General features: G+C 56.7%; 1 protein-coding gene across 10 annotated transcripts in view; it reads left to right on the top strand.

The window, feature by feature from the left end:
- Positions 1-25,026, top strand: part of Pcbp3 (poly(rC) binding protein 3) — a 221,859-nt gene extending 196,833 nt beyond the window's left edge. For 6 of the 10 annotated variants that reach the window (XM_027922249.2, XM_027922252.2, XM_027922251.2 and 3 more), the window contains 8 exons: positions 396-524; positions 3,893-3,967; positions 7,204-7,245; positions 16,310-16,388; positions 17,074-17,133; positions 19,433-19,485; positions 23,047-23,216; positions 24,320-25,026. In XM_027922249.2, coding sequence (XP_027778050.1) covers positions 396-524; positions 3,893-3,967; positions 7,204-7,245; positions 16,310-16,388; positions 17,074-17,133; positions 19,433-19,485; positions 23,047-23,216; positions 24,320-24,356 — 645 coding nt within the window. In that variant the 3' untranslated portion in view covers positions 24,357-25,026. Of the gene's footprint in view, positions 1-395; positions 525-3,892; positions 3,968-7,203; positions 7,246-16,309; positions 16,389-17,073; positions 17,134-19,432; positions 19,486-23,046; positions 23,217-24,319 lie in introns of those variants that run through there. The other 4 variants (XM_027922248.2, XM_027922250.2, XM_071614965.1 and 1 more) reach the window with 4 other exon arrangements.
- The last annotated feature ends 2,541 nt before the right edge of the window (positions 25,027-27,567 follow it).

Below are 27,567 nucleotides of genomic sequence, written 5' to 3'. Positions count from 1 at the left end.
ACGCCCCCAGGAGGTCCCCAAGCGACCTGGACTCTGGAGGAGATGGGGTTCTGGGTGAGGAGAGAGCAGTCCATCTCCTGCAAACTCCATGCCCTCCCAGGGGCATGGCCTCCTGTGCAGTGTGCCTGCCCCTATGGGACAGCTCCTGCCTGAGGGCCATGTGCTCCCAGAGGAGACTGCAGAGGCTGGGTGTCCAGGCAGGGGTGGAGGGAGGGGACATAGGAGGCAACACTGTGGTCCTGTGCAGCATGGCCAGCCAGGCCGTGTGTCAAGTGAAGGGCTGTCCATTGTGTAGACTACCCTGAGTATCCCCAAGATTCTGGAGATACCACGTATCCTGTGCACAATACCACCCTCCTTTTCTACTGTCCACTTCCAATGTCCCTTTTCTCCAGTCCACAGGTGCCCAAGTCCAGGTGGCCGGGGACATGCTGCCCAACTCCACGGAGCGGGCAGTGACCATTTCAGGGACGCCAGATGCCATTATACAGTGCGTCAAGCAGATCTGTGTGGTCATGCTGGAGGTACAGTCACGTCACCAGCCCACCCTCTCTGCGCTCAGCGCTGGGTTCACTCTGCGCTTGGCTGCCCTGCGTCCTGGCAGAGCCCAGGCACCTCCTTGATGCTGAGAATGCACACGGTTGGTTGGGGCATGACATGAGGATCTGGAAGTCCCTAGACCCAGCTTCCCAGGCTGCAGTTCCCTGGGGAGGGCAGCTGGGGTCTGCCCTTGCCCCCCAACACCCCCTCTGCCTGGAGCATCAGTGCCACCTTTGTCAGCTCAGAGACAGCACAGGAAGAAGCATACTTCTCTCACTTTGGAGCTGGACAGCTTTGTCCTGGTGAGAGGGTTTGAGGCCAGAGAGAGCCCGCCCTGGAGGGGCTGACCTTGTGGAGGCCAATGTGGTGGAGGTGAGGGGGGAGGGAGGGTTGCAGTGCCCATCTCAGCAGGATGGGGCCGGAAGCTTCCGTGTTCCCCAGGTCTGCAGATGGCACCAAGAACTGCCTCTGAGGCCAACAGGGCAGACTCAGGACGAACACACAAAGTGCCCAGCGTGGAGATAGAGATGAGGGCACAGAAGGATAAAACAAAGCAGAGGAGTCGCAGCAGACAAGGAGGAAAGAACCCAAGAATCAAATTCCAGTCAAAGCCAAAATGAAGCCAAATTCACGGCACTGTCAGTAGCTGTTTGTCTTTACTAAAGCGACTGCAGCAAGCCCACCCCAGAAGAAAGGTCCTCCTGCCTCACGGGCGGCTGGCTTCCCCTCTGTCCCCCTCCTGTGGCCAGGCTGTGCGTCCACATCACACCTGGCTGGGGCTGGGGTCCCCCAGCAGCCATAGCCTTGCTAGACGCCCACCAGCTCTGTCCCTTTTCATATTTGGCTCTGCGCTCAGACTCCGTGTTTCTTTTTTTGCTTGTTTTTCAGCACTGGAGATTAAACCCAGGGGTGTGCTTCCACTGAGCTACATCCCCAGTCTTTTTGTTTTGAGATAGGGTCTCATTGATTTGCCCAGGCTGGCCTCAAACTTGATATCCTCCTGCCTCTGGAGCAGTTGGAATTACAGGCATGCACCACCATACCCAGCCTCAAACCCCATGTTTAATTCTAAAATTTCGCATGATTTTATTTTCATGAGGTATGATATTTTGAGAAGTCTAAAACATTTTTCAAAATATTCTTGTTGTGAATTTCCCCCACACACTGGTCAGGGTTACAGAGTGTTGCTGGTCTGAGTAACTGGAAACCCGAGGCTCACCAAACAGGCCTGCAGGTGGCACCCTCGGAGTGGCAGCAAATGACCCTGCCTCCTACGTCCCTGGTCAGGGATGGTGCCCAGCTCTTAGGACAAAGTGTATGGTCTTGTCAAATTCCTCCAGCTGATGGCCTGCCGCTGGTGGTGGGAAGACACTGGCCCCCTCAGAGGCAGGTAGGGCCATGGGCTGTGGTATGTCGGTGCCCCAGGCTGAGTGTGAGAACCATCTTGACTCCTCCTGATGGTGTGACATGGGAGACAGGGAAGCTGCAGGTACAAACAGAAGATGGATGTTGGCCTGACAAGACACACCTATTCTTCACATCCTGTGGCTGGCAGAGGGTTGGGAGCCGTTCTTCCCAGGGGAGGAGGGTGCATCACCCACAGAAGCAGTGTAGCTGGAAATAAAAGCAAAGGATGGCTTGAGGCCCTCCTTGTCAATCAGAGGACTTTGGGGCTTGCGCATGGGGCATGCCTTGCACTCCTAAAATTGCAAAAGAAAGGGCTGTCCCATGACAGATGAGCCTGCGTGGGGCCTGCAGATAACACAGGTGTCACAACTGTGGGCCACCTGCACTTCTGTGCCCATCAAGGAAAGGTCTGTGTGCTTGGCCCCTCCTGAGGAACATCGGCTGCTAGAGAGTCTCTCCTCTGTGGTGAGAAGGGCATTGGGAGTCACAGTCATGCAGTACTGCAAAACAGGGCAGGGGAGAGGAGCTCTGGGCTGGGGCCCTGGCCTTCCTTGTTGGGGCTGAGAGGCTGAGGAGGTCGGCCAGGGGCAGGGCAGCAGTGGTACAGTACAGAGGTCAACTGTGGCCCTCCAGCATGATTCTTCCACAACCAACCCTGAGTCTGACTACGAAGCCTTGGCCTGAAGTGAGCCCTGGTCTGCATGGAGGCACTTGGAGGCATTTGGTCAGTACCTCACGAACACAGAAGATGGGCCTCCCTATTGCTGGCATCACCCAGACCCAGCCTGGGCCTGCTCACGCCCACTCTGCACCATCCCCACCACAACACTGTCACCCAGCAAGGCCTGTGCTACCATGGACACTGCGCCCACCCTGAGGGGTGGGTCCCCCATCGTGTGCTCAAAGGTCACACCCAATAGGCCTGGGGTGCCGCTGGCCCTTGAGTGGTCTGTGGCCCCAAAACACCCACAGGCAGGCTATTCCCAGCCTCCCTGTGCTGCAACAGCCTGTAGCCCTCAGTGCCTCCTGGCCCATCCCTCGGACCTGCTCCCAGGGCACAGGGAGTGGGGCCAGGTAGTGGCTGACCACTCCTGACCAGGTGAAGAGGGCTGGGGAAGGTTATGGTGCTTAAGAATGTCCTTCACCTAAGATAAGAATCCTACATTTTGGACACAGAATAACCAAGGAAAACTATAGCAAACCTCATCCTGATTGTGGAATACTTCATTTGGCATCTATGTAATAAAATGGTGTTTTTCTAATGGCAACACTGGATGTTTATGAGTTTCCTGGGACCATCTCTACTGACTGTTGTCATGGACCAGGAAAGCCCTGGGGGCATTGGACAGCAGTTCCCACAGCGCTGTGTGCGAGGCTCAGCTTTTGCCAAAGAACTCAAGCGTTTCTGTCAGAGAATGCCAAGCTGTCCACCTGTGAAGTCACAGCCAGGCCCAGCTCATGGATGCCATGCACATTCTGGTCCTCGAGGGCCACGCCAGGAGGAAGGGTGGCGGCAGGATGAGCGAGCACTGCAGAGCCCACCTCAGCCAGCAGCCCTCAGCAGGGTCCCACGAGCAGGTGGCTGCCCTGCTGGCCTCCCATAACCGACACGCCACACTACACAGCGCTGCCACGTCCTGCTGGACTGGGCGGCAGGGTCGTGTTGGGGTGGGGGCCTTGGTGGGAAGGAGCCTGTCTGGAGGAAGTGGCCGTGAGGATGGGGGGCACCGCCCTGCCCTTGGTGTTCTGCGAGGATGCTCGGCTCCTCATGGTGCCCCCTGGAATGGGCTGCTCCCTCCAGCACCGCCACAGCCTCTGAGCCCTTGCCTGGGCCAAGTCTGGAGCTTGGGGTCTATGCAGAGGGGCGGGCTCGGGAAGGCAGCCCCCACGGCCGGCTGCCAGGCTTCTCTAACGCTCTCTCTCCCTCTCCTGTCCCTTTTCCTAGTCCCCACCGAAAGGTGCCACCATTCCCTACCGCCCAAAGCCCGCCTCCACCCCTGTCATTTTTGCAGGTGGTCAGGTAAGAGCCGACCCGCTCGCGGCCTCCACTGCCAACCTCAGCCTTTTACTGCAGCACCCGCCGCTGCCCGTTAGTGCACTCAGGTTTTCTCGCCTTCTCACGTGCACGTCTCCCACCCACCGGACAGATGCAGAGCTCTCCTGGCCCACACCAGTTGGCGGGTGGGAGCAAGGGAGACAGGTCTCCCGAGTGTGGCCCCTGACCTAGACAGGAGGGACCCTCACATCAGGGCACACAGGTCTCTGCCCAGGCCACACCTGCCAAACCTAGTTCTTGGATGTGACTGAGCTGCTTGGGTAGAGACAAGGGCACCTGGGCAACTTAAGGCTCGTATTGGAGGCAACTGGGGCTGTGAGAACTAGGGTCCCCAGACCCCACAGCGCACTCCAAGTAGGAGCTGTGCAAACACGAGAGGAGGGAGGAGCAGCTGCAGGCCAGGCAGCCCTGGTCCTGCTGGCCCTGCTGGCCCTGACACCCCCGCCCTGCCACCTGCCCTAGCAGGTGTCCACAAGTCACAGAGCACCTGCGTTGACAGCCCAGATCTTGCACATTTTAGCCCCCCACCCCTGTTTTCCTGGAGAAGAGACCTGGAAGGATGGGGTAGAGAGGAACTGTGTGCTCTGGCTGGGCCAGACCCCTGGAGAAGAGGCAGGAGAAGGGCCATGCCCCGGCTTCCTCCTTTGTGGCCACCTCAGGCCATACTGCCCATCCACACAGATGATTTGCACACGTCCAGCTGGGGTTGACCTGGAAGAGCTCTGTGTCCAGCCGGCCGCGATGTCTGTCTTTGTTCAGGGGAGAGTTGAGAGAGAGATGTCCCCACAGGTGGTCCAGCCGGTGCCGAGTAGGCATGGGAGTTTATCATCTAAAAAGAAGGAGGACAAGGAAAATGTTTCCTCATGTCTTTCTCATGGTGTAGAGAAATCTTATCAGATCCTGCGACTGGCCCATGGTAGAGGAAGGGACAGGGAGCCTGCATTTCCATTCCTTTGGCCAGATACATGGTGCATCCTCAGGCTTGCCCCCACCCCACCTGTCTCATGCCTCTGGTCTGCCCCTCTGTCGGCAGGGCGCCCTCTTGGGCACACCGTCCTCACGTAGCCCCAGCATGTGGCCCATGCCCTACTTCAGATCAGAAAGCCAGGCCCTGCATGGTGAAGGGCTGCAGGCTGCCCTGGTGGAGCACACGCCATGCAGCACCTCCTCACCCCAGCTCCACCGCACACTCCCACGAGTTCATGGAGGTTGGCCTCGGCAGACCCTGGGGACTCCCCCAGTGTTGAAGCAAACCCTTGATGGCATCTGCGGTGAAATGTGGGGTTCGTTCACTCCAGGGGAGGTGACTTTATCCAGACACGTCTGCAGAGCCAGATGACATGAGCTCTGGTGGTAAAGCCACCACAGGGGGACCCCATCTGCCTGTGAAACAGGCAGATGCACCACCCCTCCAGTCATTGCCATGTGCCCTCCAGGTCACGGTGCCATGGCATTTGTAGGGCCCACCACTGTGCCCTTGGAACAGTGTGGTAGCCAGCGATGGCCTTGGTTGTGACATGTGGATAGTCACACAGGAGTCACTTCTGAGTGCAGGTCACCCAGGAAAGGATCCAAAATGCAAACTGAGAAGTGAGGTACAGCAGAACTCAGAAGTATCTGCTTAGGCCACGACCCAAGCTCTCCAGGACTCAAGCCCCCACATGCCCAAGAGTAGCATGCATGACCGACACAGAGGAGGGAGCCTGGCACTCGTCCCCTTGAGCAGGGGAGTGACGATGCCACAGGTAAGGGTGCTCAGCAGCACTGTCCACACAGCTGTCACTGCAGGCATCACCTGGGCACCCTCAGGCAGAGCCTACAGGGAACAGGCAGGTGTGAGACGGCCCACAATGAGCAGGGACCTAAGCAGCACTCACTCACAACTCAGCTCAGACCTGTGGGCCCAGAGAGAACAAACCCCTGTGTCCCAGGGGCCTGGCCCATGGGTACTGCAGAGGTCCCTATAGTAGCTAACACATAGGAGCACGTCCCTGGCAGCAACTTTGCAGAACCTGAGGCTGGGTCTCCAGGCCCTGCTCCTTTCCTAGAACATCGCTGTATCTGATAAGATTCCTCTACTCCCCCCCTCAGCACAGTGGGGCTGTCCCAGCCAGCACCTTGCTCCACTGGGCCTGACTGTGTTTCAGAGCTGGACTGCGGCTGGGTCCCTGTTGGGTGGTAGATTGACCTTGAACTCCTGGGATGGGTTGTTGATGAAAACTCTGGACAGATTAGAAACCTGTGGGAGGGCCTGGGGTCCAGAGAAGTGACCTGTGGTCTCCCCTGAGGTCTCCCTCTCAGACATCGGCGACCCTGAGTGTAGACACAAGTGGACAACACATGTCCTATTGGGATGGGGGCCCCACATATCCAGGTGCCAGAAACCACATCCTCACCCTGTGCTTCCACCAGGCCTGGTGGCCCCCCAGCAAAGCCAGGTCCACCTTCTGTGCGCTTGCTCTCCCTGGACTCCGTGGCTCCTACATGATCTGGCCAGGAGCTGCTGGATCACAGGAGGCATCTGGGCTGAAGGGACCACGGGGCTCTGCCATCACTGGGCATCAGGGTGAGGTGGGCAGGCCTCAGAGTGGATGGTGGCCGAGCTGGCTCAGTCACAGAGCTCAGGCAAGGAGATCGTGAAAACGAGTCCCAGGGTCCCATAGACACTCGGAGGGAAGCCCCCCTCTCGGGATGCAACTGTAGATTTGATGGGAAGAACCAACTGGGCCGAATTAGATCTCCTACATCTGGCTTTTGCAGGTTTGGGTCATCTTTTAAAGCTTTCTTTTTCTGTTTGAATGTTTTGGGGGCAAATATTTCCCCAACTATCTACTCTGAGGGTTGATTAATATTAATGGACCTCTCACTTGGGTCAAGTAAATCACCCTCAGGGCTTTCTTTTAGGAAAAGGGGTGAGCTCGGCCGTCCCCTGCCTCCTGCTGGTGTGGCCGCTCAGTGGGCTGCCGCTCAGGGAGGGGTGCAGCTCTCCGGCCTGCCCTGGCCTCCTCCTCTGGTGGTGGCTCAGGCCTCCTTCCCTGAGAAGAGTGGCCCTTGTCCTGAGCAAACAGGAGCAGGTAGAGGAGCACACTGAGGGAGAGGCTGTCACCAGAGGGTTCTTGTTGTGCAGGGGAGGGTTGCCAGGGTGTGGCAGGCCGAGGTCTGCCAGGATATGAGCTGAAGGTCTCTCTCTCTTTCTCCAGGCCTACACGATCCAGGGACAGTACGCCATCCCCCACCCAGATGTGAGTCTTCACTTTGTCTACCTTCCACCCTTCTATTCTTTCTGTCGTGTGCCCACCTGCATGCCGCTGTTAGTTGCTACTAATATTAATATTACATAATAATATTAACCAGTTTTCTCAGTGCTCCTGACCCGTGTTGTATCCATATGACCTCGAATAACCTTTTGACCTCTTGGCACTCATTCCGCTTGTGCTGAGGACTTGGCCTGATGGCAGATTGTTTCCACTGACTGCTACAGTCCAGGGCTCCCTCCCACACACGCACACTGGGATGGCTGCGGTGGCCCCCACCCTGCAGGAGCCACCTGCCCTGATGGCAGGGTGCCAGCTCACCTTCTGCAGCAGGTGTGGGCGCAGTGTTCTAGGTGCACCTAAGGAGTTAGGCGATGTTTTCAAGATGGGTCTTCTAAGGTACCTTGGAAACGGCACCTGAGTGCCTGGTGGAGCAAAACAGTCCCCTCCAGAGCCCAGGCTGAAGCTTAGAGTGCACCATGCACAGACCCCAGTGTCAAAAGCCGGCAAGCCCTCGTTTCCTCCTGGAGTTAGAAAGATGCCACACGGTAGCTCTGGGGCTCCTATCTGAGCCGTTCAAGCTGAGCCTGTCATGCTGCTCCTCGACCAGGGTCTGCTCAGGTACCGCCTGGTCACAGGACAGTCTAAATGTACAATTGGTATTTGTACCAGCAGTTCTCTGTGCAGAGATCTGGGTGCAGAGGGGACCACAGTGGCACTAGAGCAGTGGGGCTACAGCCTTTAGGGGCCCAGAGAAAAAGGGCCACAGCTATGAGCAGAGGGTGTTCTTGAGAAGGCTTTAGAGATATCAGTCAGTGGGGTCTGTGCTAGAAAACAGAAATGAGGGGGAGTGGGGAAAACAGGAGAGCAGCCAGGTAGGATCCTCTGTGTGTGCAAGTTAATTCTGAGGCTACAGCAGTCTGTGTGATCTCCACTCAGCCCCAGAGCTAGGCAGCCATCAGGCAGGGCTGGGCCCACTGAGCCTGTGGTGCCCATCAGTCTTCTCCAGATCCTTGCATTTGAGTTGAGCAGGAAGCAGAAGCTCATCTGGATAAGAGCTGAAGGCAGGACAGGGGAGATTTTTTTTTTTTTTAAATTAACTACCACTAAAGAATTTGAAATAGAGGCAATTCACTATCATTGCAGGAAAATTTCTATTGGGTGAAAGATGAATACTACTGGGTTTTATTTTTCCTTTAAATGAAGCACACACAAGTCAATGATGGAGAAACAAGGATAAGAGGGGTCCTTCCCACCTGCAGTCACACTCAGGCATGTATATTGGCTCTTGGTTTTAGACGTGACTGATACTGCTATGACTGGTCAACTGTGGACACATCTGCCTGTGGCCACCCTGGAGGCTGAGGCCGTGGGCCACCTTGCGCCCACTGCCACATCCCTTCTTCCCTCGGCCTGCACTTAGCTGTCAGTGCCACATAAGCAGAGCATGTGCACTCCTATGCCCAGAGAGGCTGCCTCACTGTGGCCCATGGTCACTGTAGAGCACTTGAAGTGAAGGGGGCAGGTGGGGCCAGGGCTTGGCTTCCAGGATGGCCAGTTTTCCTGAAATGCATGTGTGCAGACGCAGATGCCAAAGTCTGGCTGTCAAACCTAGAGCCACAGACAGCAGAGTCTGGCACCCTGGTGGAGGCAGCTGGCTGAAGAGGTTGAGTGTTGTCTGTTTTTACACCAGATGGTAGTTTCAGAGTCAGACCTCCTGACCTGCAGGGACCATTTGGCAAGCTGGTGGGTTTCCTTCAGGCAAGAGCCCAAAGCTCGCACTGATGTTTTAGAGAAGGTGCGGACACTTGCCTTGATGGAAAGGTATTTCTGGACTGAGATTTGCAGAGGCTGCGGCTTAGGCGTGTGTGTGGGAGTGAGATTTCGATTGGCTTGGTTGGCTGATCTGTTTTGAGTGGTGGTTTTGCTCTTCCCCACGTGGCTTTCCTCAGTACCTCTCCAGTAGGTAGTTTACAAATTGTTTCAGATTAGTGTAAGCTAATGAATAACTATTATGCAATCGCCTCTTCGGTGTGGTGAGATTTGAAGTACTTGGTGCTGTGGTTTGAATGTGTCCTTCCAGAGTTCATATGTGGAGACCTAATTGTGACAGTGATGGCCTCAGAAGGTGCCTCTGCAGGGAGAGAGACGTGCAAGGCCTGAGCCTCATGAGTGGAATTAGTGCTCTTAAAAGAGGCCTCAGGTGTGGATGTGGTGGTGCGTGCCTGCGATCCCAGTGACTGGGAAGCCAAGCCAGGAGGATCCCAAGTCTCAGGCCAGCCTCATCAACTTAGGGAGGTTCTGTCTCAATATAAATTTAAAAGGGTTAGGGATTGTAGCTCTGTGGTAAAGCACCACTGGGCTCAATCCTCAGTAACACACACACACACACACACACACGAAACAAGGGAAGGAGGATTTGCCTCAGGGATTTGCCTCCCCTCTGTCCCTTTCACGTGAGAACATGGCACTCAGGGCACCACCTTGGAAGTAGACAGGGGCCCTCACCAAACTCAGAGCCCATGGCATTTGATCCTAGGCCTCCAGGCCCGTTAACTGAGCAGTAAGTTATGCTGCCTGCAGATTATCCAGTCTAAGGTCTTTGGTTGGAGCAGCCCGAATGGACTAGGCCTTGGTCATTTGTCCTGAGATGGCTTTCTGTGGAAGTCATTCTGTTCTCTGTAGCAGTGTCGTGTGACTTGCAAGCAGAGTGGGGTATTCCCAAGTGCCTTTCTTGCAGGCACATGAAATAAAGTCTTGGGCAACCACTTGGATAACCCACAGAAAGCAAAGGCAAGACGATTGCTTAGTGACACAGGTGATGGTGGCTCGCTCCAGACGTGCATTTACCTGAGCTTCGTGCTTGCTTGTAGGAATTTTAAGGCTTCAGTTTCTTAGAAGGAAAATATGACTACAGGACACGCTAACTGACTTATTTCACAGTGTGACTGAATACAAAGTGCATGCCCACCACAGTGACTGGCACTTGGGTCCTGCAGTCTCTTTCGGCAGCTTGACTTCCTGTCTGGATGTGCATGTCCAGTTCAGACGTGTGGACCTGATAAAGGTCTGCTCCTTGCCACTGAGTGCTTTGTCTAGACCCAGAACATTCGCATGTCCTGTGCTGGTTTCAGACAATGCTTTTAGGTGCTTTTAAGTGGACCCTTATTTAATAATCCTGAATACTGGCCCACCCCACAGCTTCCTGCTGCCCTCCACACACCCCCTGCGTTGTTCACCCAAACCCCCTGGCCGCTCCTGGAGCTCTGGAGGTTCAGGCATCATGAAGAGGCACAGAATGCTCCTGAGCAGGGGAGGACTTGGTTCAACACCCCCAAGTTCCCCAGGATGGCGATCAGCAGCCTTGGGAAAACTGTCCATGCACCATGGTGTCCTGCCAGGATCAGGTCAGGTGTGGTCCAGATTCACGGAAGGGAAACAGCACCAGTATTGGGGCATGGAACAGGAAAGAGGGCACGCAGAGCCTGGACAGACATGGAGACCGGGTGGGCTGCAAGGCTTGCTTCCTCCTGTTTCTGTCATTTTGCTTACAGTGGTGCAGTTAACCCCAGGAAAGGCTTGCTTTCCTCTTGGAGAAACCGCACACATGCTCGACTTACAATAGGGGTGTGTCCCGATAAGCCCTCATAAGTAGAAATTGCACCTAAAGCACAACTGCCGAGTCTCCTGGTTTAGCCACAGCACAGCCCAGGGTCAGCTCTGTACCGTCATGATGGCAGACTTGAACTCTTGCTGCCCAGCATCCCCGTGGAGTGTGGAGCACAAATCACCAGCTAGAAGAAGGCCCAAGCTCCAGGCAGTTTCTACTGAGGGCATATTGTTTAGACCACCACAAGGCCAGATCGTGGGAAGTCAGGGGCCCTCAGTGAACTTAGAAGCACCCTCGGGGTTTCCAGACCACTCCCTGGCTTGGCATCCCCATCAATTGAAGGATGAAGAAAGCAGCAAAGTTGAAACCATAGCCTGTGAGCAATGACAGAGGCTTTGCCATCTGTCCTCTCCAGAGCCTGCACAGCCAGGAGGTCCACCCCAGGACTGTCGGCCTCATACCTGAAAGAAGCTCTGAGAGATTCCCCTGGCAGAGAGGAGGGGCAGTGCCATAGAGGGTGTTGAGCACTCTGCAGTGGTCAGCACCAGGACTGATAAGGAATTTGCTCTTTATCTGGAATAGAGTGGGGAGAATGTGGAGGTGTGTATCAGAGTAAAAGAAAAACGTGGGCTGGTGTGCAGCCAGACCATGCACTGGAAGTGCCTTCATCCCAGCGTCTTTCACAGTGCCTCTGAGGTGGGGAACACTTACTGTGGACCTGTGGAGAACAGGAAGTCTGTGTACTGCAGAGCTCGGGGCAGAGAGCTGTGGAGAGCCTCCCCTCCCATTTGTTCATCTTCTCCCTCCAGAACCCTGTAGAGAGGTGGGTGAGAGGACCCTCTCGTTGATGGTAAGAAAAGAGGAAAGAGCCAACACCCCATCCCATGGACACACAGCTGATGGCCACACCCCGGGCCCTGAGCCTGTGTTCTTGCCAAGATGCTGGATCAGGAGTGCTACGGAAGCTTCCCCGGCTCCACCCGCTGCCAGAGGGTGGCTGCAGTCCTGCCTCACAGAACTGGAAGCCCAGATTAGCCTCCAGTGCTGGCTGGAGCTGTCTTCCTACCGCCCTTCTCTCTCCCCCAGGTCAGGCACACAGAGCAGCACCTCTATGCTGTGCCCTTGAGTGCAAGGCTCTAGGTCAGTCCCTCCACCTGCCCTCAGGAACAGACACTGGCTTCCCAAGCCCATCGCATGACTTGTGCGCATGGGAGTCTAGAAACACTGGTGAAGAAAGGTGACAGGGAAGAGCATGCCCGTGAGTGGAGGCCAGGAGCTACTAGAGTGGAGAGGACAAGTACGAGGTATGGCCTGAGGATTCTCCCAAGTTAGTAGAAGAAGCCAATCCTCACATTCAGGGACTCCAACAAATCCAAACAGGATAAACAAAAAGAAATCCATCTTACATCTATGTAATACCAAGGCCCAAGGTCAAGTCTTAGAAGTAATCATACAGAGGAAGAATGTTATAGAGGAAGAGCAGTGAGAAATCTGGTTGACTCTTTTAAAAATCTTGCCTTATTAAAAGTTAAAGAGGACAAAAAGATCTAACTAAAGGAGAGACATACCATACTCATGGATTAGAACACTAAGAATCGCAAAGATATCAGTTCTTTCCAAGTCGCTGTACAAATGCAATATAATTCCAGCCAAGATCCAAAAAAATTTTTTTTCATGCCATTTTAAAATTCATATGGAAGGTGGGGGTGTAGCTCAGTGGTAGAGTGCTTGTGTAGCATGTGCGCAGCCCTGAGTTTGGTCCCCAGCAACACACACACACACACACACACACACACACACACACACACATGGAAGAGCACTGGTCAGGAATAACAGCAGAAGGGAGATCAGCAGAGTGGAGCGCATGGCTGGGGAGGGAGGGAGGGAGGGAGGGAGGGAGGGAGGTGCTGGGGAGTGCTGTAAGTACGAGCAGGAGTGGCACTGTGAGTCCAGCTCTGTGTACAGTGACAATGCATCAGTAAAAGAAAAGAAGAATAAGCTTCCACAGAAGAGAGGGAGAAAAAAAAGAATGATCAGCATATCCATGAGAAGGACAGGGAGACTTGCCTTTGCAAGTAGGTCGCGGCAACCCAGATTGCACTTCATGTGCCAGGAGGGACAGCCAGTGACCAGGCACCCAGCATCTGAGCCTCAGGTGAGGAGACCTATTGCATGCAACCACTCAGTGCAGACCCCAGGAGAAAAGGGATCACTCAGAAATGATGCCCGAGAGCTGGCCATCCCAGGAAGAGTGGACATTCATAACCAACAAAACCATCCTCGTACACCAAGAAGGTCAACGTGAGAGCGAGCTGAGACATGTTAGAAGGGAGTTCAGGAGAATTCCCTTCCTTTCTCATCAGGGAAAGATTTCTTAAAGAAAATACCAGCATAGACCAGAATGGGGGACTGGTGGGTCAACTGCACTGCAGATGTGGAGTCCTGCTTCTCTAAAGACACCATGAGCAGAGAGGACAGACCTCTGTGGCCCGACAACCAAGGCAGGTTGACATCCGAGTCAGCAGCGACAACCCAGGAAGGAGAATGGGCAGAAGACATGGCATCCTGGACAGCTAGTGCTGGGCAGATGAAAACACTGTGTGTGTCTCCACTGGCCTGAATGGGAGCACAGGGGCCTGCGCCGTGCAGCGTGGGCCAGCACTCATGGCCCCAGTGCTGGTCTGCTTTTCTGTTCCGGTGCCGTAAAGTGAAGGGAGAGTGGGGCCTGGCTGTAATGCGGTGGGTGCCTCCCTGCCTCTCCCCTCCTCCTACCAGCTGCCCCACTCCTTTCTTTATCCCTCCCTCCTGGTGATCTGGAAGCACTGGAGCCACAAGTGTGGTTCTTTTAAATGTTAGAATTATCTTGAAAGCTCCCTCAGCACTTAGTCCTGTTCTCTCCTTTAAAAAAAAAAAGTGGAAATTGAGTCCCAAGAGGAGAGGGCTGATAAGCAGGGCCAAGCCAAGATAAGAAAGATGCCAGCTGCCTTCCCCGGCAACCCACCATCCACTTACTCACTCAGCACTGCCCGCCAGCACTGCCCCACTCTGGCCTCAATCTATCTTTGGGGGGGGCGGGTTATTTGCTAATGTGGCAATTTTCTCTTAAAAAACAGAAAGTATATGGAGCTAGGAGGGTTGGGGTGATAGAATTGAGCTACTGAATGTCAGTCTGGAGGCCAGTGGAGCCAGCCTTGAGAAGCACTTGTTTTACCTGTAACGTGACCATCCTGGCAGATGGCTTTACCTGTGTGCCCAGCAGGTGAGGCTGCAGAGTAGGTGGGCAGCTGGGATGGGCAAGCCACAGCTGAGGCATGGCAGCACTCCAAAGCTTCCCTTCACTCACAGACCCCTTTACAGATTAGAGAACTGAGGCCTATAGAGACCGGAAGTTCCCGTGTCCACATGGACCAGCTGAGGCCAGCTCCCTTGCCCCCAGCCAGTGTGCCTCACAGTCCTGGTGATATCCAACCACATGGTCTCCAGAGATGCAGGGCAGATGGAAGGGTGCTATTCCTCTGGGGAGCAAGGCAGCCTGGCAGATGCACTTAAGAGCACAGGAATAGCAGCTGTGAGCAGAGTACAACTGTCGGGATGCCCCAGGCCTGTGGGTGCTCACACAGGTCCCCACCCAACACCTACCCCTGAGGCTCACTGCAACCCCGGTCCTGCTGCAGGGCTGCAGCCCCAGGGGTGTCCTGGGAGCACATTCCTCACTAGGATGCCCGAGAGCTCTGCTCCCTCCTGCCCTCTGTGGTGGAACATGGTCTCCCCTGTTCCTTGGCCTTGGCCATCTTGCCTGGACTTCGACTGAGGTCCTGGTGATGTTGTCTCCTGTCCATGCTCTTCTAGCCTTTACCAGGCAACTCCACTCGGGAAGTTTAACCACCCATCAAGGTCAAGTCACGGGACACATGTGGGCCAGGGGGAACCAGGCAGCGCTGTACCTGGGGCGGGCAGCTGGTACTGTGACATGCCAGGCTGCAGGTATACCATTAGCTTTCTCGCCCTTGCTGTAGCCTTGTCAAACCCCCCTTCAAGGGACACAGAACCGTAGCTGACCCCAAGTCACCATGTCCCTTGACCTGAGCTGCTCCTAGGACGAGCTAGGACTCCCCCTTGCAGACCCAGCCCAAGTGCCAAGGCTCAGGGAACAGCCAGGAAGCTAGGAGAAGGCTGCTTTCAAGATATGCCCAGTGTAAACATGGCCACCTTTCCTGGGGAGGGAGGAACTAGACATCTGACAGGCAAGTGTCCCTCCAGAGCCAGTGCAGGGAACACACTGCACTCTCCAATTTCACTACAGTCAGCAGTCTGGGGGCACGCCCACCTAAGTTCCATCTCCAAGGTGTGATCTCTGAGGCCACAGGCCTGTTCTCATGTCAGAATCCCACACAGTAGATGCAGGGAGAGGCCAGGCTGGCCAGCCAGCACCCCAGGAACCCCATTCCCACAGGCCCACCCCAGCCCCTACCTGGCTCAGGGTGAGGAAGGGCCAGCCAGGGAGAGCGCCCTGACCCTTTGCAGGGCGGGGAGCTGGGTGCAGGGGAGGCCTGGATGGCTGCCACTGTCCTGCATGGTCCTGTGTGGAGGAACTGGATTCCACTGTGGGAAGGTGCCACTGCCTCACTTGGCACACCCCCAGCCTCCGCCTATTAGGTGGGGTGGTCTCTGTGGCAGCTGGGACATTGCCCAGAAAGCTCGTCGCCCTGGAAGAGCCCAGGCCTGAGGAAGGCCAGCGCCCTCTGCCCTGGGGCCCGACGCCTCGAGAAGGTGGGAGAATTCCAGGCCATCTAACTCTGCTCCCCAAGTGTGGACTCGTTGAGCACATTCTACGTGCGTCGTGTTTAAGAAGTGAGGCTCGGGTAAGGAAAGCCCGTCTGCTGGGGGCTGAGGAAGAACCTGTAGAAGCAGTGGGCACGGGCACAGGCTGATTCACACAAGAGCCTGCAGCCCGGGGCTCCCTTGGGGTCTCACCCATGCCCTGTAACCCCACGTAAGTCAGGAGTCCCTCGAGAGGACTGCAGGGAGGGTGCATGGCCCTCACAAGGCTCCCAGGCCGCTGTCTAAAGTGAGGCTGCAGGGCAGGGCCGAGGATGTGCCTCTGGAGCCCAGAGGTGTGAGACCCTTAGAAGCCCAGTGTTCCTGCTCCATGGCCCTCATATCCCCCTTGCACCCCTTGACCCAAGGACCCTGCCAGCCTCCCCCACACACACAATGAGGCCTGGTGAGAGGGAGGCAGGGCTGGTTCAGGCCCCACGGCTACTGACAGCCAGGCCCACCGGTTCCACCCAGGCCAAGTCCTTGAGTCCTGCTGCGTCTGCCATGTGTCCGCATGGCCCCCCTCTCTCTCTCTGTGCAAAGTTCTGTTACTGCCATTTTGATTTGGTGTACTTGTGCTCGATGACAATAACCTTCTTAGCTCTCGTGTCCCTCCTGCCCCAGCAGCTGACCAAGCTCCACCAGTTGGCCATGCAGCAAACCCCCTTTCCTCCCCTCGGACAGACCAACCCCGCTTTCCCCGGTACGTACCCAGCTGCCCTTTCTGACCTCCTTCTCTTCCACCTGGGGACTTTCTCTGAACTGCCCTTATGCCGAGCAGCGAGCAGCGCAGGCGCAGGCGCAGTGGAGGCTAAGGCCCAGGCTGCAGTCATGCAGTGGGCTTGCACGCAGCGGGGCCAGGGCCAGCTCAGCGTGTCTGGCTGGGGGCTAGTTTGCCTCATGTTGACCTTGGGTGTCCTTGCCTGTGCAGAGACATCTGCCCCTCCGTGGATCCATGCTTGGCCAGCAGTGCTCTGTGCTGCCCACGGGCCGTCCTGTGGCCCTTCCTGTGGAGGCATCCAGGAGGCCAGCCCTGGGGCATTTCCTCTCCAGGAGCAGGTTCTACAACCACAGCGTGGCTGCACTTCTCAGGGTGGCCCAGCCCTGGATGGCACCAGCCCTGCCAGGGAAAGCAGTGATGTGAGCCAGCCCGGCCCAGGCTGTGGTGAGGCAGTCAGAGCAGCCGGCCGTGGCCTAGCCCGACATCTGGCTGCCGGGCATCCTCCCACAGAGGCAGAGCAGCTCCAGTGGCTGTGGCCGGTGACAATCTATCACCGTGTGTGTTAGCCGTGCCAGTGCCAGTCATATTTTGAGCTTCCCTAGTTGAAGGGACCTTGCTTATCTCCTTGAGGGCAAAACATTAAACCTGTCTCTTCTTTGCTCTCCAGGAGAAAAGCTGCCTTTACACTCCTCCGAAGAAGCTCAAAATCTGATGGGCCAGTCGTCAGGTAAAGCAGACCACACTGGTGGGGCTGTAGGCCACGGGGGGCCCAGCCCCTGCAGCAGGCTGTTCTGCAGGAGGAGGGCGGGACCCCACTCACACCTGGGGACAGGGTTTGTGTGCCTGGCATGCACACCTGCCAGAAGTTGGCAGCATTAGTGGCTTGGGACTAAAGACAGGCGCTGCCCAGAAGCCCCACAAAGGTCAAGCAAGGTGGCTGTCACCACGCTGTTGGCTGGCTGGTGGGTCTGGGCGTGCGCAGAGCTGACAGTGTGCACCGCGAGGGGAGGGCCTCTGCTGTCATGGTCCTCGTGGTGAGGCAGCTGTGCTGGGAGGGAGCTCCTGACCTTGCCTTTTACAAAGTGTTCCTCAGGGCTCTGAGAAGACCTGAGGAAGGTGAGCACGGCCTGTCTGTGCCTCCTTCTGATGTGCATCACAAGTTTGCCCTTGGGACACTGCAGCAGGGAGTGCAGAGATCTGTAGATTCTGTGACAGGGCACGAGACCCACGTTGTCTGGGTGTGAAGCCTTTGGAGGAGCCATGCTGGGGCTAAACCAGCTAGCAGGTTTCCTGGGTCCCTGTGATGGAAATGCTGTGTACCCTTCACCCCGTGTGAACTGCCCGAGCACATGGCCAGCATTGTCTGGCTTCCTGGCTGCCTCCCCTCACCAAGGCCGGAGCCCTGCAGCACCCAGGGCAGCATCTGAAGAGGGGTAGGAGAGGAGGGACATTGGCCTGAGCTCTGAGGGCTGGCTGGGCTGTCTCCTGTGCTGGGAATTGCTGCTTCCGCGTCAGACAGATGAGCGCGTGCTCTGAACAGAGTCTTGAACTATCCGCTCAGTTGGTATATGCTCTTAAGAAGAGTTCTGCCACTTTCCTCCCTCAGTCAAAACATGCCAAGTCCTTAAGTGTGGCCCCTGTTCCTGGCTCATCCTGAGCAGTCAGGACTCAGGACTAAGGGAATCTTTCAAGTGACATTTTAGATGTCACCATTTATGGACTGTGTACAGATAGTTAAAAAAACAAAACAAGTAATTATTGTATTGAAAAGATATGTTATGAAAAGAAGATAAAGACCAGAAATTCCAAGTTTAGATGTGCAAAAGAAAAAGAGCAAAATTTGGGATGAATTGAATTGAACCGCTCACTTCCATTGGGACCCCACTGTGCTGGGCACTTCCCTCAGGGCCTCTCCCCTTGGGAGACTGGAGCAGGCACCTGCCAGGGCGGGGGCCCAGGTCCTTGAGGGTCACTGTGGGGAAGGTGGAGCTCGCCGAGGTTGTTTTGGGGAGACCCCCAGGGCTATGCAGAAATGGGACTGAGGCAAGGGCAGAGGCAGGACCAGAGGGCGAGAGAGGCCACCTGGCAGGTCTGGGTGGTTGGAAGGAGCAAGAGCAGGGCTCAGCCATAGCCTTGCAGGTTGAAGTCACCTCTTGTTGAGGAGATGGGTCACCAAGTGCAGAGACCTCTTGCACTCAAGGAGCAGCCACGTGGCATCCATCATCTCAGGGGCTCCTTGTGCCCTATTTCCAAGGCCAGAGAGGGCGTTTAGGCTCTGAGGAGCTGTCTCTCAGTGGTGTGCAGGCTGCGCCCTGAGAAAACAAAGCCTGGGCTACGTGGTGGATAGACCTCTGTCCTCACTCTCCACTGCAGGAGGGAAGGCTTTACAGAAGTGCAGTCTGCGCTGGGTCTAGAGTCCATCTTGGCTCGGTTCTCCTTGCTCCCATCGCAAAGAACCATGTTGCGACCTGGGCTGTCCCAGCTGACGAGGACTGGGCTCTGATCAGAGTTGGGTCAGAAACATAATAAACAGCAAATGCTCTGTGGCCGCTGGTCACTGCAGCAGGACTGCCTGGGGTCAGGGGTCAAGCAGAGCAGGCTCTGAGCCAGAGAGGTCTCCAGGAGCTGAGGAAGAAGGGGTGCTCAGGGTCAGCATGGCCTGTGCCCTGGACACACGTGGATGCCTGAAACATGGTGATGCCCTGCTTAGCCCGGGGCTCGTTGCGGTCTGCACAGGGAGTGGGGGAGCACATGAGCACATTTGGAGTGAAGTCCAGGTGTGCCCAGAACCAAAGGGGGATAGCATTGTGCTTGGGTCTCATTTTCCTTTTGAGAGAAGTTGGGGCTCAGGAACTGAGGTTGCTATGTGGGCCTCATGGGGTCTGAGCCCCTGGGCTTGCTGATTCTTGCCCTCAGCTAACCTTTCAGCCCTGCCCTGTTCAGCCCAGGGGAGTGTAGCCAGGCCTGGGGGTGTGACCTGGAGCAACCTTCCCACCAGCCTAACCGTGTCCCCTTGGTGTGCCCAGGTCTGGACGCCAGTCCCCCGGCCAGCACTCACGAGCTCACCATTCCCAATGATGTGAGTATGCCCCTGCACCCTCCTGTCCTTGCGCGGGAAGGCCAATGCGGGCACAGTCACCCTCCACCCAGTGGCACCCTGGTGGCCCTGCTCCCATTCTTTGACCTCTCTGTCCTCCTCCCTTCCATTTAAGCTGGTTTAATGCCAGTTGTAGTATATAAGTTTAGATGCCTAAGATGTCCCACAAGAAGGGGTCTTGGAGCCTTCAGGTGGATGAGAGCCTGGATGCCAGAGTGGGCTGGCATACACCTGCCCCGTGGTTGTGGCCTAGTCCAGGTCAGACCCTGCAGAACCAGCGGCCCACAAGCTCTCTATGGAGCTCAGGATTCTCTGTGCTGTGGCCTTCGAGCCAGCATGCCTAGCACACTCAGTCCTCCCCAGGCTCAGCAGGGTTCTGGTGAAGAGCGGTGCCATTCTCTGACGCCAAGGATCATTCTACTCTAGATCTGGGCTTGTGAGAACTTCCACTGCTCTGGAAAGGCAGGAACCTGAGGCCGGAAGCAGGCAGGCAGGAGGACAAGAGGCCCAGGAAAGCCAGCCGGCCAGTGGAGGGACCATGAGGCCTGTGGCCGCCATCATGGGCATCCCCTGGACTGTAGGCCAGGCTTCTGTGCAGCCAGGGCATCTCTCCAGGGCTCTGCTGTCCTCCAGCTGCTTGGTGGGAGAGGCCCCGGCCTATGTAGAGATACCTGGGGTCCTCACTCGGGCACTCAGCCCAGGCCACAGCTCAGGACCATCTCCAGGGCAGCACCGCTACCCTGTGTTCTTGGAGGAGATCTCGGCTTTGTTTGCCCCCTGCCCCTGGTTCCCCTGGCTTCCCTGAGCAGGTGGTTCCAGCACCTGCCATGTCCTTTCACCTGAGTGATGGAAGCAGTGCAGGTCCTACCAGGAAGGGCCTCCCCTCAGCCTCTTACCTGCACACCGCTCCCTGCACCAGGGAAGTGCTCCTGTCGAGCATTCATTCCAAAGCTCAAGTGGGGCCTCTCGCAAAGCTGATTTGTCTGTTGTCTCCTGTGGCCACCGTAGCACCATGGTCCTGCCTGTCCATCTTCCCCCGGGGTCTCTGTGGGGAGGGAAGCCTGCCCCTCAGAAGGGTGGCAGCTCCCTCACCCATGCCTACTTGGAAGCACGGCCTGTCATCCTGCTCCCAGGAACAGGGGAGGGCCTCCCACTCACCCCAGACCTCAGGGGACATTCTGGGCTGCAGCCACTGCCACCTTCATGGAGGTGAGGAGGGAAATCAAGTGCTGGTTCTGACACTTGCCATCACCACGTCCCGGCCAGGCTCCTGGTCACACCTGGTCATGCCTCATCTACAGGCTGCCTCAGCCCATCTGCAGAAGGGCACTCAGTGATGGACTTCTGTGCTTGTAGGTCTACAGCAGAGACCCAGGCCAGGCCAGGGAGCCCCACACCCTGGTTCACTCCCAAGGTCACTGTGGGCCTCCCTCATGGCCCAGTCCAGAGCTTGCTCCTGTCCGTGTGGCCTCTCGTGCCTGCCTCCTGTGCTCTGTCCTGAGCCCAAGCACCCACCTGCCCAGGCTGAGGCTCCCTTCTGGGTCCTGAGTCACCAGGGCCTTTTGCTGTATAAAGCAAGTCAAGCTGTCCCATGGAGGGCTTCCTGAGGAGAGGCCAGGCAGGAGGTATGGCCACAGCTCAGTGTGGCCTGTGGAGTTCTGTGGCAGCTGGTTAAAACAGCCACGTTTTTTAGAACATTTTGCTTTCCTTTGCACTTGTAATGGGGGGTGTGAAGGTGAGAGGGGAGTGGCCTCAGGGCTGCATGTTGATGGCCCAGCAGGTCCAGGAGAGCCAAGTGGGAGGGCCCTTGGGTCGCAGGTGCCCTGAAGTATCTGGCCTAGGGCAGGGCTGGCAAGGGGCTCTGTGGCTTCTCACATTCTGCTGTGGCTCAAGGGCAGTGTCGCCCAGTGAGCGTTTCTGCTGAGGGTAAGCATGCTCTCATGGTGGGGACCCCCAGCACTGGACACAGGGCACCTGGAGGAGGGAGAGGGCTCGAGGCCTCGAGATCCAAGCCCGGGGAGAGAGCCACCCTCAACACTCCCAGGCATGTGCAGAGGGGAGAACGGGGGCCTACTACCAGGCCAGGAGGAGAGCACGGTGGTCAGCACTGTGAGGATGGCAGAAGTGCCCAGGTGGGGAGAGCCCAGGAAGGAGAGCAGGCTGCAGAGTGTCTAGGACAGACCCGAGAGGAGAGGAGGCCATGGGGGCTGGGGCCTCAGCAGTGGTCACACCACCGGGTGGTCTGTACTCTCCCTCATGTTCCTGCCCAGTTTCAAGGTCCAGCATGCCAGGCCCTGGTCCAAGATGAGCCCTCAAGATCTGGCACACAGCCAGACAGGTTCGTGGGCCATGTGCAGGTTGGGAAGATACGTCCCTGGCCTCAGGGCCCAGGCACACTCAGAACAACCACACAGGCGAGAACAGGGAGGGGTGGGAGTGCCCAGAGATACAGGCGGGAGACTGGGTTCTGTGGAGTGGAGGTTTCACCCCACGTTCCCCAAGAAGGATCTTTGCAGTCTAGTGAGACCCGGTGGGACTGCTGCTCATCACACAGCTTTGTATGATGGGACTTCTGTGCTTGTGGGTCTATAGCTCCCCACCCCCCACCTCCTGCCCCGCCCCAGCCTTCACCCAGCATCTCATGGCAGTAGGAGAAGTGTTCGTGACCCCATCTCCATGCCCTGGCTCCTGGGCCAGTGCCCACAGGAGGTGCAGCCATTAGCGTGGGCTCCTGTGGGCTGCTTGCTGTGGCCTGGGGCTCTCTGCCTCTGTATTCTGACCTTCCTTTTCCCATGCGCACTCCAGAGCCCTCTGCAGTATCTGTGGATGTGGCGTTCTGCTCCAATCCAATGGCAAAAGGCAAGGGATGCCACCTAGCTCCTCTGCCAAGTCCTCTCGGTGGTCTGCTTTGATCCCCCCATGCAGCAGGTTGGGCCAGGAGGGGCTCTGGCTACTGCCAGAGAGAAGGCCATGGCCCCAAGGCTCCTGCCCCCATGCCGGGGTGGCCCACTCTTTTCCCGGAGCTGCTTAAGAAGTGGTCCCTCTCCCGGTGACCACATGGTCATAGCTACTGCACTCCATCTTTAAATGGAGGCCACAGTGGCAGGGAAAGGGATGCCCAACGAGCTCTCGGGGTCCCGACAGAATCCACCAGAGGGCAGGTCTCTGGTGGAGATGAACCTCCTGCATTCCCTCGGCCAGCCTGTGTGACACCTGTCTCTTGGCCGGAGTCTTCCTTTCCCACGCTGGCGTGGAGTCCCCGGCTCTGCCTCCGCCCTGCCGGCCTCCGTCACTCCTGTCCAGGCCAGAGGAAATCAGCATGAAGTGGCAAGGCCTTGAGACAGTCATCTCTTGATCTGATGGAGCCCCAGCGGGGGGGGCGGGTACTGAGCAGAGGCCGTGTGGTACCAACAGGCGAGTCCAGGCTGCTCTATGGAGGGCCAGGGGTCATGCCCAGGAGCGTTGAGTTCCCTGGCTCCTGAAGAGGCCCTGCAGGGGACCCTCAGGATGTCCTCTAAGGAGTCTCTCCATCCTTCCTTCTAGCTAATAGGCTGCATCATTGGACGCCAAGGGACCAAAATCAATGAAATTCGACAGATGTCTGGCGCTCAGATCAAAATCGCTAATGCCACTGAAGGGTCATCGGAGCGTCAAATCACCATCACGGGAACCCCGGCCAACATCAGCCTTGCCCAGTATCTCATCAATGCCAGGTAAGGGACTCCACGGCCACAGGACCCTACAGGGGCTCCTAGCCCTGGCCTGCAGCCCACCTCTCGGCGGGAGCCCCAGCCACACTCTCCTTCCTAGCTGGACATGGGGACAGAGTGTACTGGGCAGTCTCCTCATTGACACGGGCCACCCCTCTTCTGGTCGGTCATAGTGAGGAGGCAGGAAACTGGAAGAGTGGCCATGCAGGGTGGTAGTGAGGCAGCACGTCCAGGGAGGTCCTAGACCTGGGCCACTGGCCTTTGTCAACCAGACTGGTCCAGAAACATGGGAGCCTGGACACTTTGCCGTGTGGTCTTTACAGACCCCTGGAGGAGGGAGAAGACCAGGGCTGAGCTGGCCTCTCCTTCTGTGTCCCGAGCTGAGCAAGGCAGTGGCACTTCCCCTGCATCAGCTGGCAGGAGGCTGATGGAGCCATCTAGTGGCGGCAGCCCCACGTGGGCTGTCGGACTTCCTGCCCTGGTGCCTCCCCGAGGGGTTCCAGTGAGGTGGGAAGGGGTTGACCAGGAGAGACGAGGACCCCCCCAGCCTGACTTCACCCTCCCATCTCCCCTCCCCTGCAGCTCCCCCAGGGCCACGACCAGGCTCCAGTGGAGTCTACCCCTTTCCACTGCTGGGCCACACTGCTGGGCGGGCAGGGACCAGGCAGGTGTGGAGTTGGCCAATCAGGAGATGGGGTGCAGGGAGGCTTCCAGCACCTGCCCCCCACATTCTACTACAGCAGCCCAGCTGGAGCCCTTCTGGGTGCCGGAGGATGCTGACCCAGGTCACAGTCATTCTTATGAGAACTATGAAGTCCCTTCTTAGGTCAGGGGAGTGAGGTTTAGAAGGTCAGGATCGCCCACTAGGGGCAGGCCCAGGGGCTATGGCTGCTGACCAGATCCCCCAGTGTGACCCAGTGATGGGCAGGGAGGGAAGTCCCTGTGGATGCTCCAGTCGGCCTGCCTCCTGTGTGCTGTGCCTTGTCCATAAGTGTGCTGCTAGGACCACAGGCCAGGCCACAAGGGTGCCCTGCACCCTGCCTACCTCGCCCCCACCCACCTCACAGGAGTGCCATGACACACCCCTATGCCTTTGTCTGTTCCAGGCTGACGTCCGAGGTCACCGGGATGGGTGCGCTCTAACCCTACCCAGGCCACTCTGTGCACCTGACCGCTGGAGCCCACGGCCTCACCGGCTGGCGCACTCTGTACAAACCGCCTGCCCTTCCTCGCAGATACAAGTAGTTTTCTTACGTACCGACGGTCCATGCAGTAGACACCAGCCCCGAGCCGTCTGCACTCCAGGCTCGGCCGCCCGCCCCCTTTGGTAGTTGGAGCCTGTCTCCATGCATTGGCATGCACTGCTAAGTATTGTAACGCTTCGGGGAACTCCCATCCGTGACATTGTAGAGAATTGTCCCTCAGTGTCCGTGTGACTGTCCAAGATTTGGTTTGACGCTTTGACACACTTCCTGTGACCTGCTGTCCCTGTGCTCAAGGTCCCTGCGCTCTCTCCCCTGTGCCCAGTTTCCCCTCAGAGCCACGCTGCCTTGGCTCACATTCCCACCCAGGCCATGTGCTGGAATCTGGGCCGCCTTTCCTGCAGCCTGTGGGGACGCCCGGGAGAGGGGGGGCTTGGGGGACGACCAAGGAATGGGGCCAAGTGGCAGAGGGTGCGGGGCCCAGCTCCACAGGGATGTCCCCTGGGGGAGGCACTTGTGGGCCCCAGGCGTCTTCCGGGGTGACTGGAGAGTGCAGCCTCTCCAGAAAGCCCCTGTGCACTGTTGGAGTTTAATAAACGTTGTGCGCCTCCCCCATCGACTCCGTCTCGTCTCTGCCCCCAGTGCCCATCCTCACTGGGCCAGCCTGCTGGGCGGAGCACCTGGGTTCTCTCACCGCGAGCTCAGGCTCATCGCCCCGTCACAGCCTGCTCTCGCCCTTCTGCCGCTGAATTTGCACATGACTCAGATGACAAGGGTGAAAACCCCACCCTCCACTGGCACCAAAGGTTGGCCCCACCTGGTGGCCCAGCTGCTGTCAAGTATGGAGTGCATCCACACCCCAGCTCAGGGCACCGTGTCCTGCCAACAAGCAGGTCCTTTCACCTGGCTTCTCCACCTGCATGTCCCCTCAGTGCTGAGGCCCTGCACCCTCTCAGAGGACCCAGACCCAAGGCCGGGGGAGCCCAGGAGAGCCGAGACAGGATGGCACCTTACCTCTGCCTTGCACTCCCGTCCCAGCACTGCAAGCTCCGAGCCCGGGTTCCTGGACCCTCCAGAAGGCAAGTGAGGCCTGGCAGAGGCAGATGGACCCAGGCAGGGAGGGGTTCCACACCCTCTCACCCCAGAGGTGCCTCCTGGGGAGTCGTGGTCCCTGCAGGTGAACAGCTAGCCTGGAACCTGTCGAGCTTCCTGGGCTGCAGACCACATGTGCCTCTGGCCCGGGCTCCTGGCCAGCTGCAACGCCCCTCTCAGGGGGAACCTGCTTCTCGTCTGCCTGGTGACTTTTCCAGGTTTCCTCCAGGATGGTCCCGGCCAGAGGCACATGTGGTCTGTGCAAAGTGGCACAGAAACCAGCCCAGCATGCCTGGCCACTCAGCATGCCCGCAGGCTAGGGCAGAGGCTCTCTCCCTGGGACCTGCAGGGCTGGGGAGGCCACAGGGAAATGGAAGGCACTGGCCTTCCCCAGCATCCATTAGCTGGGCAGCAGATGGCAGCTATGTCCTACCATGAGTAGGACAGAGAATGATAGTGTCAACAAGATAAAACCCAGCACGAGGGATCAAAGGTGCAGTGTTGGATGGGGCACAGGAAGGACCCCCAGAAGTCGTGAACAGGTTGGGGTAGAGGAGCATCCCGGATGAGGCAAGCCAGGGCGTGCTTGACCCTTGGCCCTTGGCTGTGTGCCTGGAAACAGTCTCCCCCTGACCAGCCAGCCCTGCTTCCCCCTAACTTCAGATGACTTCACCTCCATGCAAGAAAGGGGACAGGTGAGACTCCTCCTTCCTGAAGGGAGGGAGGACGGTCCAGGGCCCGTGCCACAGCCTACAGCTCAGCCCAGCTCGTGGGAGTGGGGGATGCTTGGTCAGGAGCTGGGATGGGCACACTGTTCACCCCAGCTTACGGATGGCTCCCCTGCCATCGACAGGACAGCTCCCTCGGCAGCTGTGTGAGGTGGGCACATGTCATTCCATGCCAAGAGGTGAGGCAGAGGTCTGTTGGGCTGGTCACGGATCTGTCACCAAGGGAAGAGGTGAGAACAGCCTCACCTGCTGACTTGGGAAGTCTGTTTTCCTTTTAATTGATCTTGGGATTCAAAATCATTAATACAGTTGCTTATCGTGTCCTTGTAGGTTTTTAATCTTTCCGTCTATAATTGTTTCTCTATTTTCAGTCCCTCTTTTTTTTTTTTTAACAAACTAAAGAGAATAATTATTGCATTCATAGGAATGGAACGAAAGCAACAGCATTATATTTTTACAACATGAGACATTTATGTAGAAGAAGTTTCATTTTTCAAAAATGTTACCCTGTTTCTTCCCTTTCCATCTTCCTCGAGCATGAACAGCAGCCACTGACCCTCACAGACAAACTGCTCCATGGGGTTGGACAGTATTCACCTGAGTGTCGTCTGTACTACTTCACAGGAGACTCAGCCATTCAGTTAGAAGGACGCACAGCATTAGAGAAACAGTGTCATGTGGACTTGAGGTACTGTTTATTGGCACAAAGCCCTTTATTCATATTATTAAAACAGCAATAATAGAAATAAAAACTACTGTAATGAAAATAGAACTCAGGAACAAGGTCATTAAATGTAACTAAATACATTCTAACATAAACACCATGTAGTTCCTCTAAGTATCAGGTAAATCATAACCTATCTGAAATTCTAGTTTCAGAGAAAAAGGGCAGAGATAACTACAAAGAAGGTGTTTCGTGTTATCAGGTCCATTTTATTTATTAATAGCTTTATTTTATTTATTTATCTTTATGTGGTGCTGAGGATCGAACCCAGGGCCTTGCACATGCCAGACGAGCGCTCCACCGCTGAGCCACAGCCCCAGCCCCTGTCAGGTCCATTTTAAACAGCTGAGATCCTCTGGGGACTCTGCACTGGTCTTTCTTTTCGCATAGCTCCTGTTGTCCCTGGGTTGTGACAGTTTCTGTCTGCACACTGCAGTCGACCTTGCCATTATTTGCATCCTTGGACTCTTGAACAACTTTTCTAGGCCACAAGGTTCACAAAAGGGGAAACCCTAGGGCACGTGTACGGCTCCTGGATTTTTGCAGATCCTGAGCAGAACTGGACGAAGACAGTACAAGGAAGGCCCACGGTTGTCCCAGGCTCGAGC

Source organism: Marmota flaviventris, chromosome 8, assembly GCF_047511675.1.
Source record: "Marmota flaviventris isolate mMarFla1 chromosome 8, mMarFla1.hap1, whole genome shotgun sequence".
Taxonomy (NCBI): Eukaryota; Metazoa; Chordata; class Mammalia; order Rodentia; family Sciuridae; genus Marmota; species Marmota flaviventris.
Note: the sequence above shows the minus strand (reverse complement) of the source record. Positions and strands in the feature narration are given on the sequence as shown.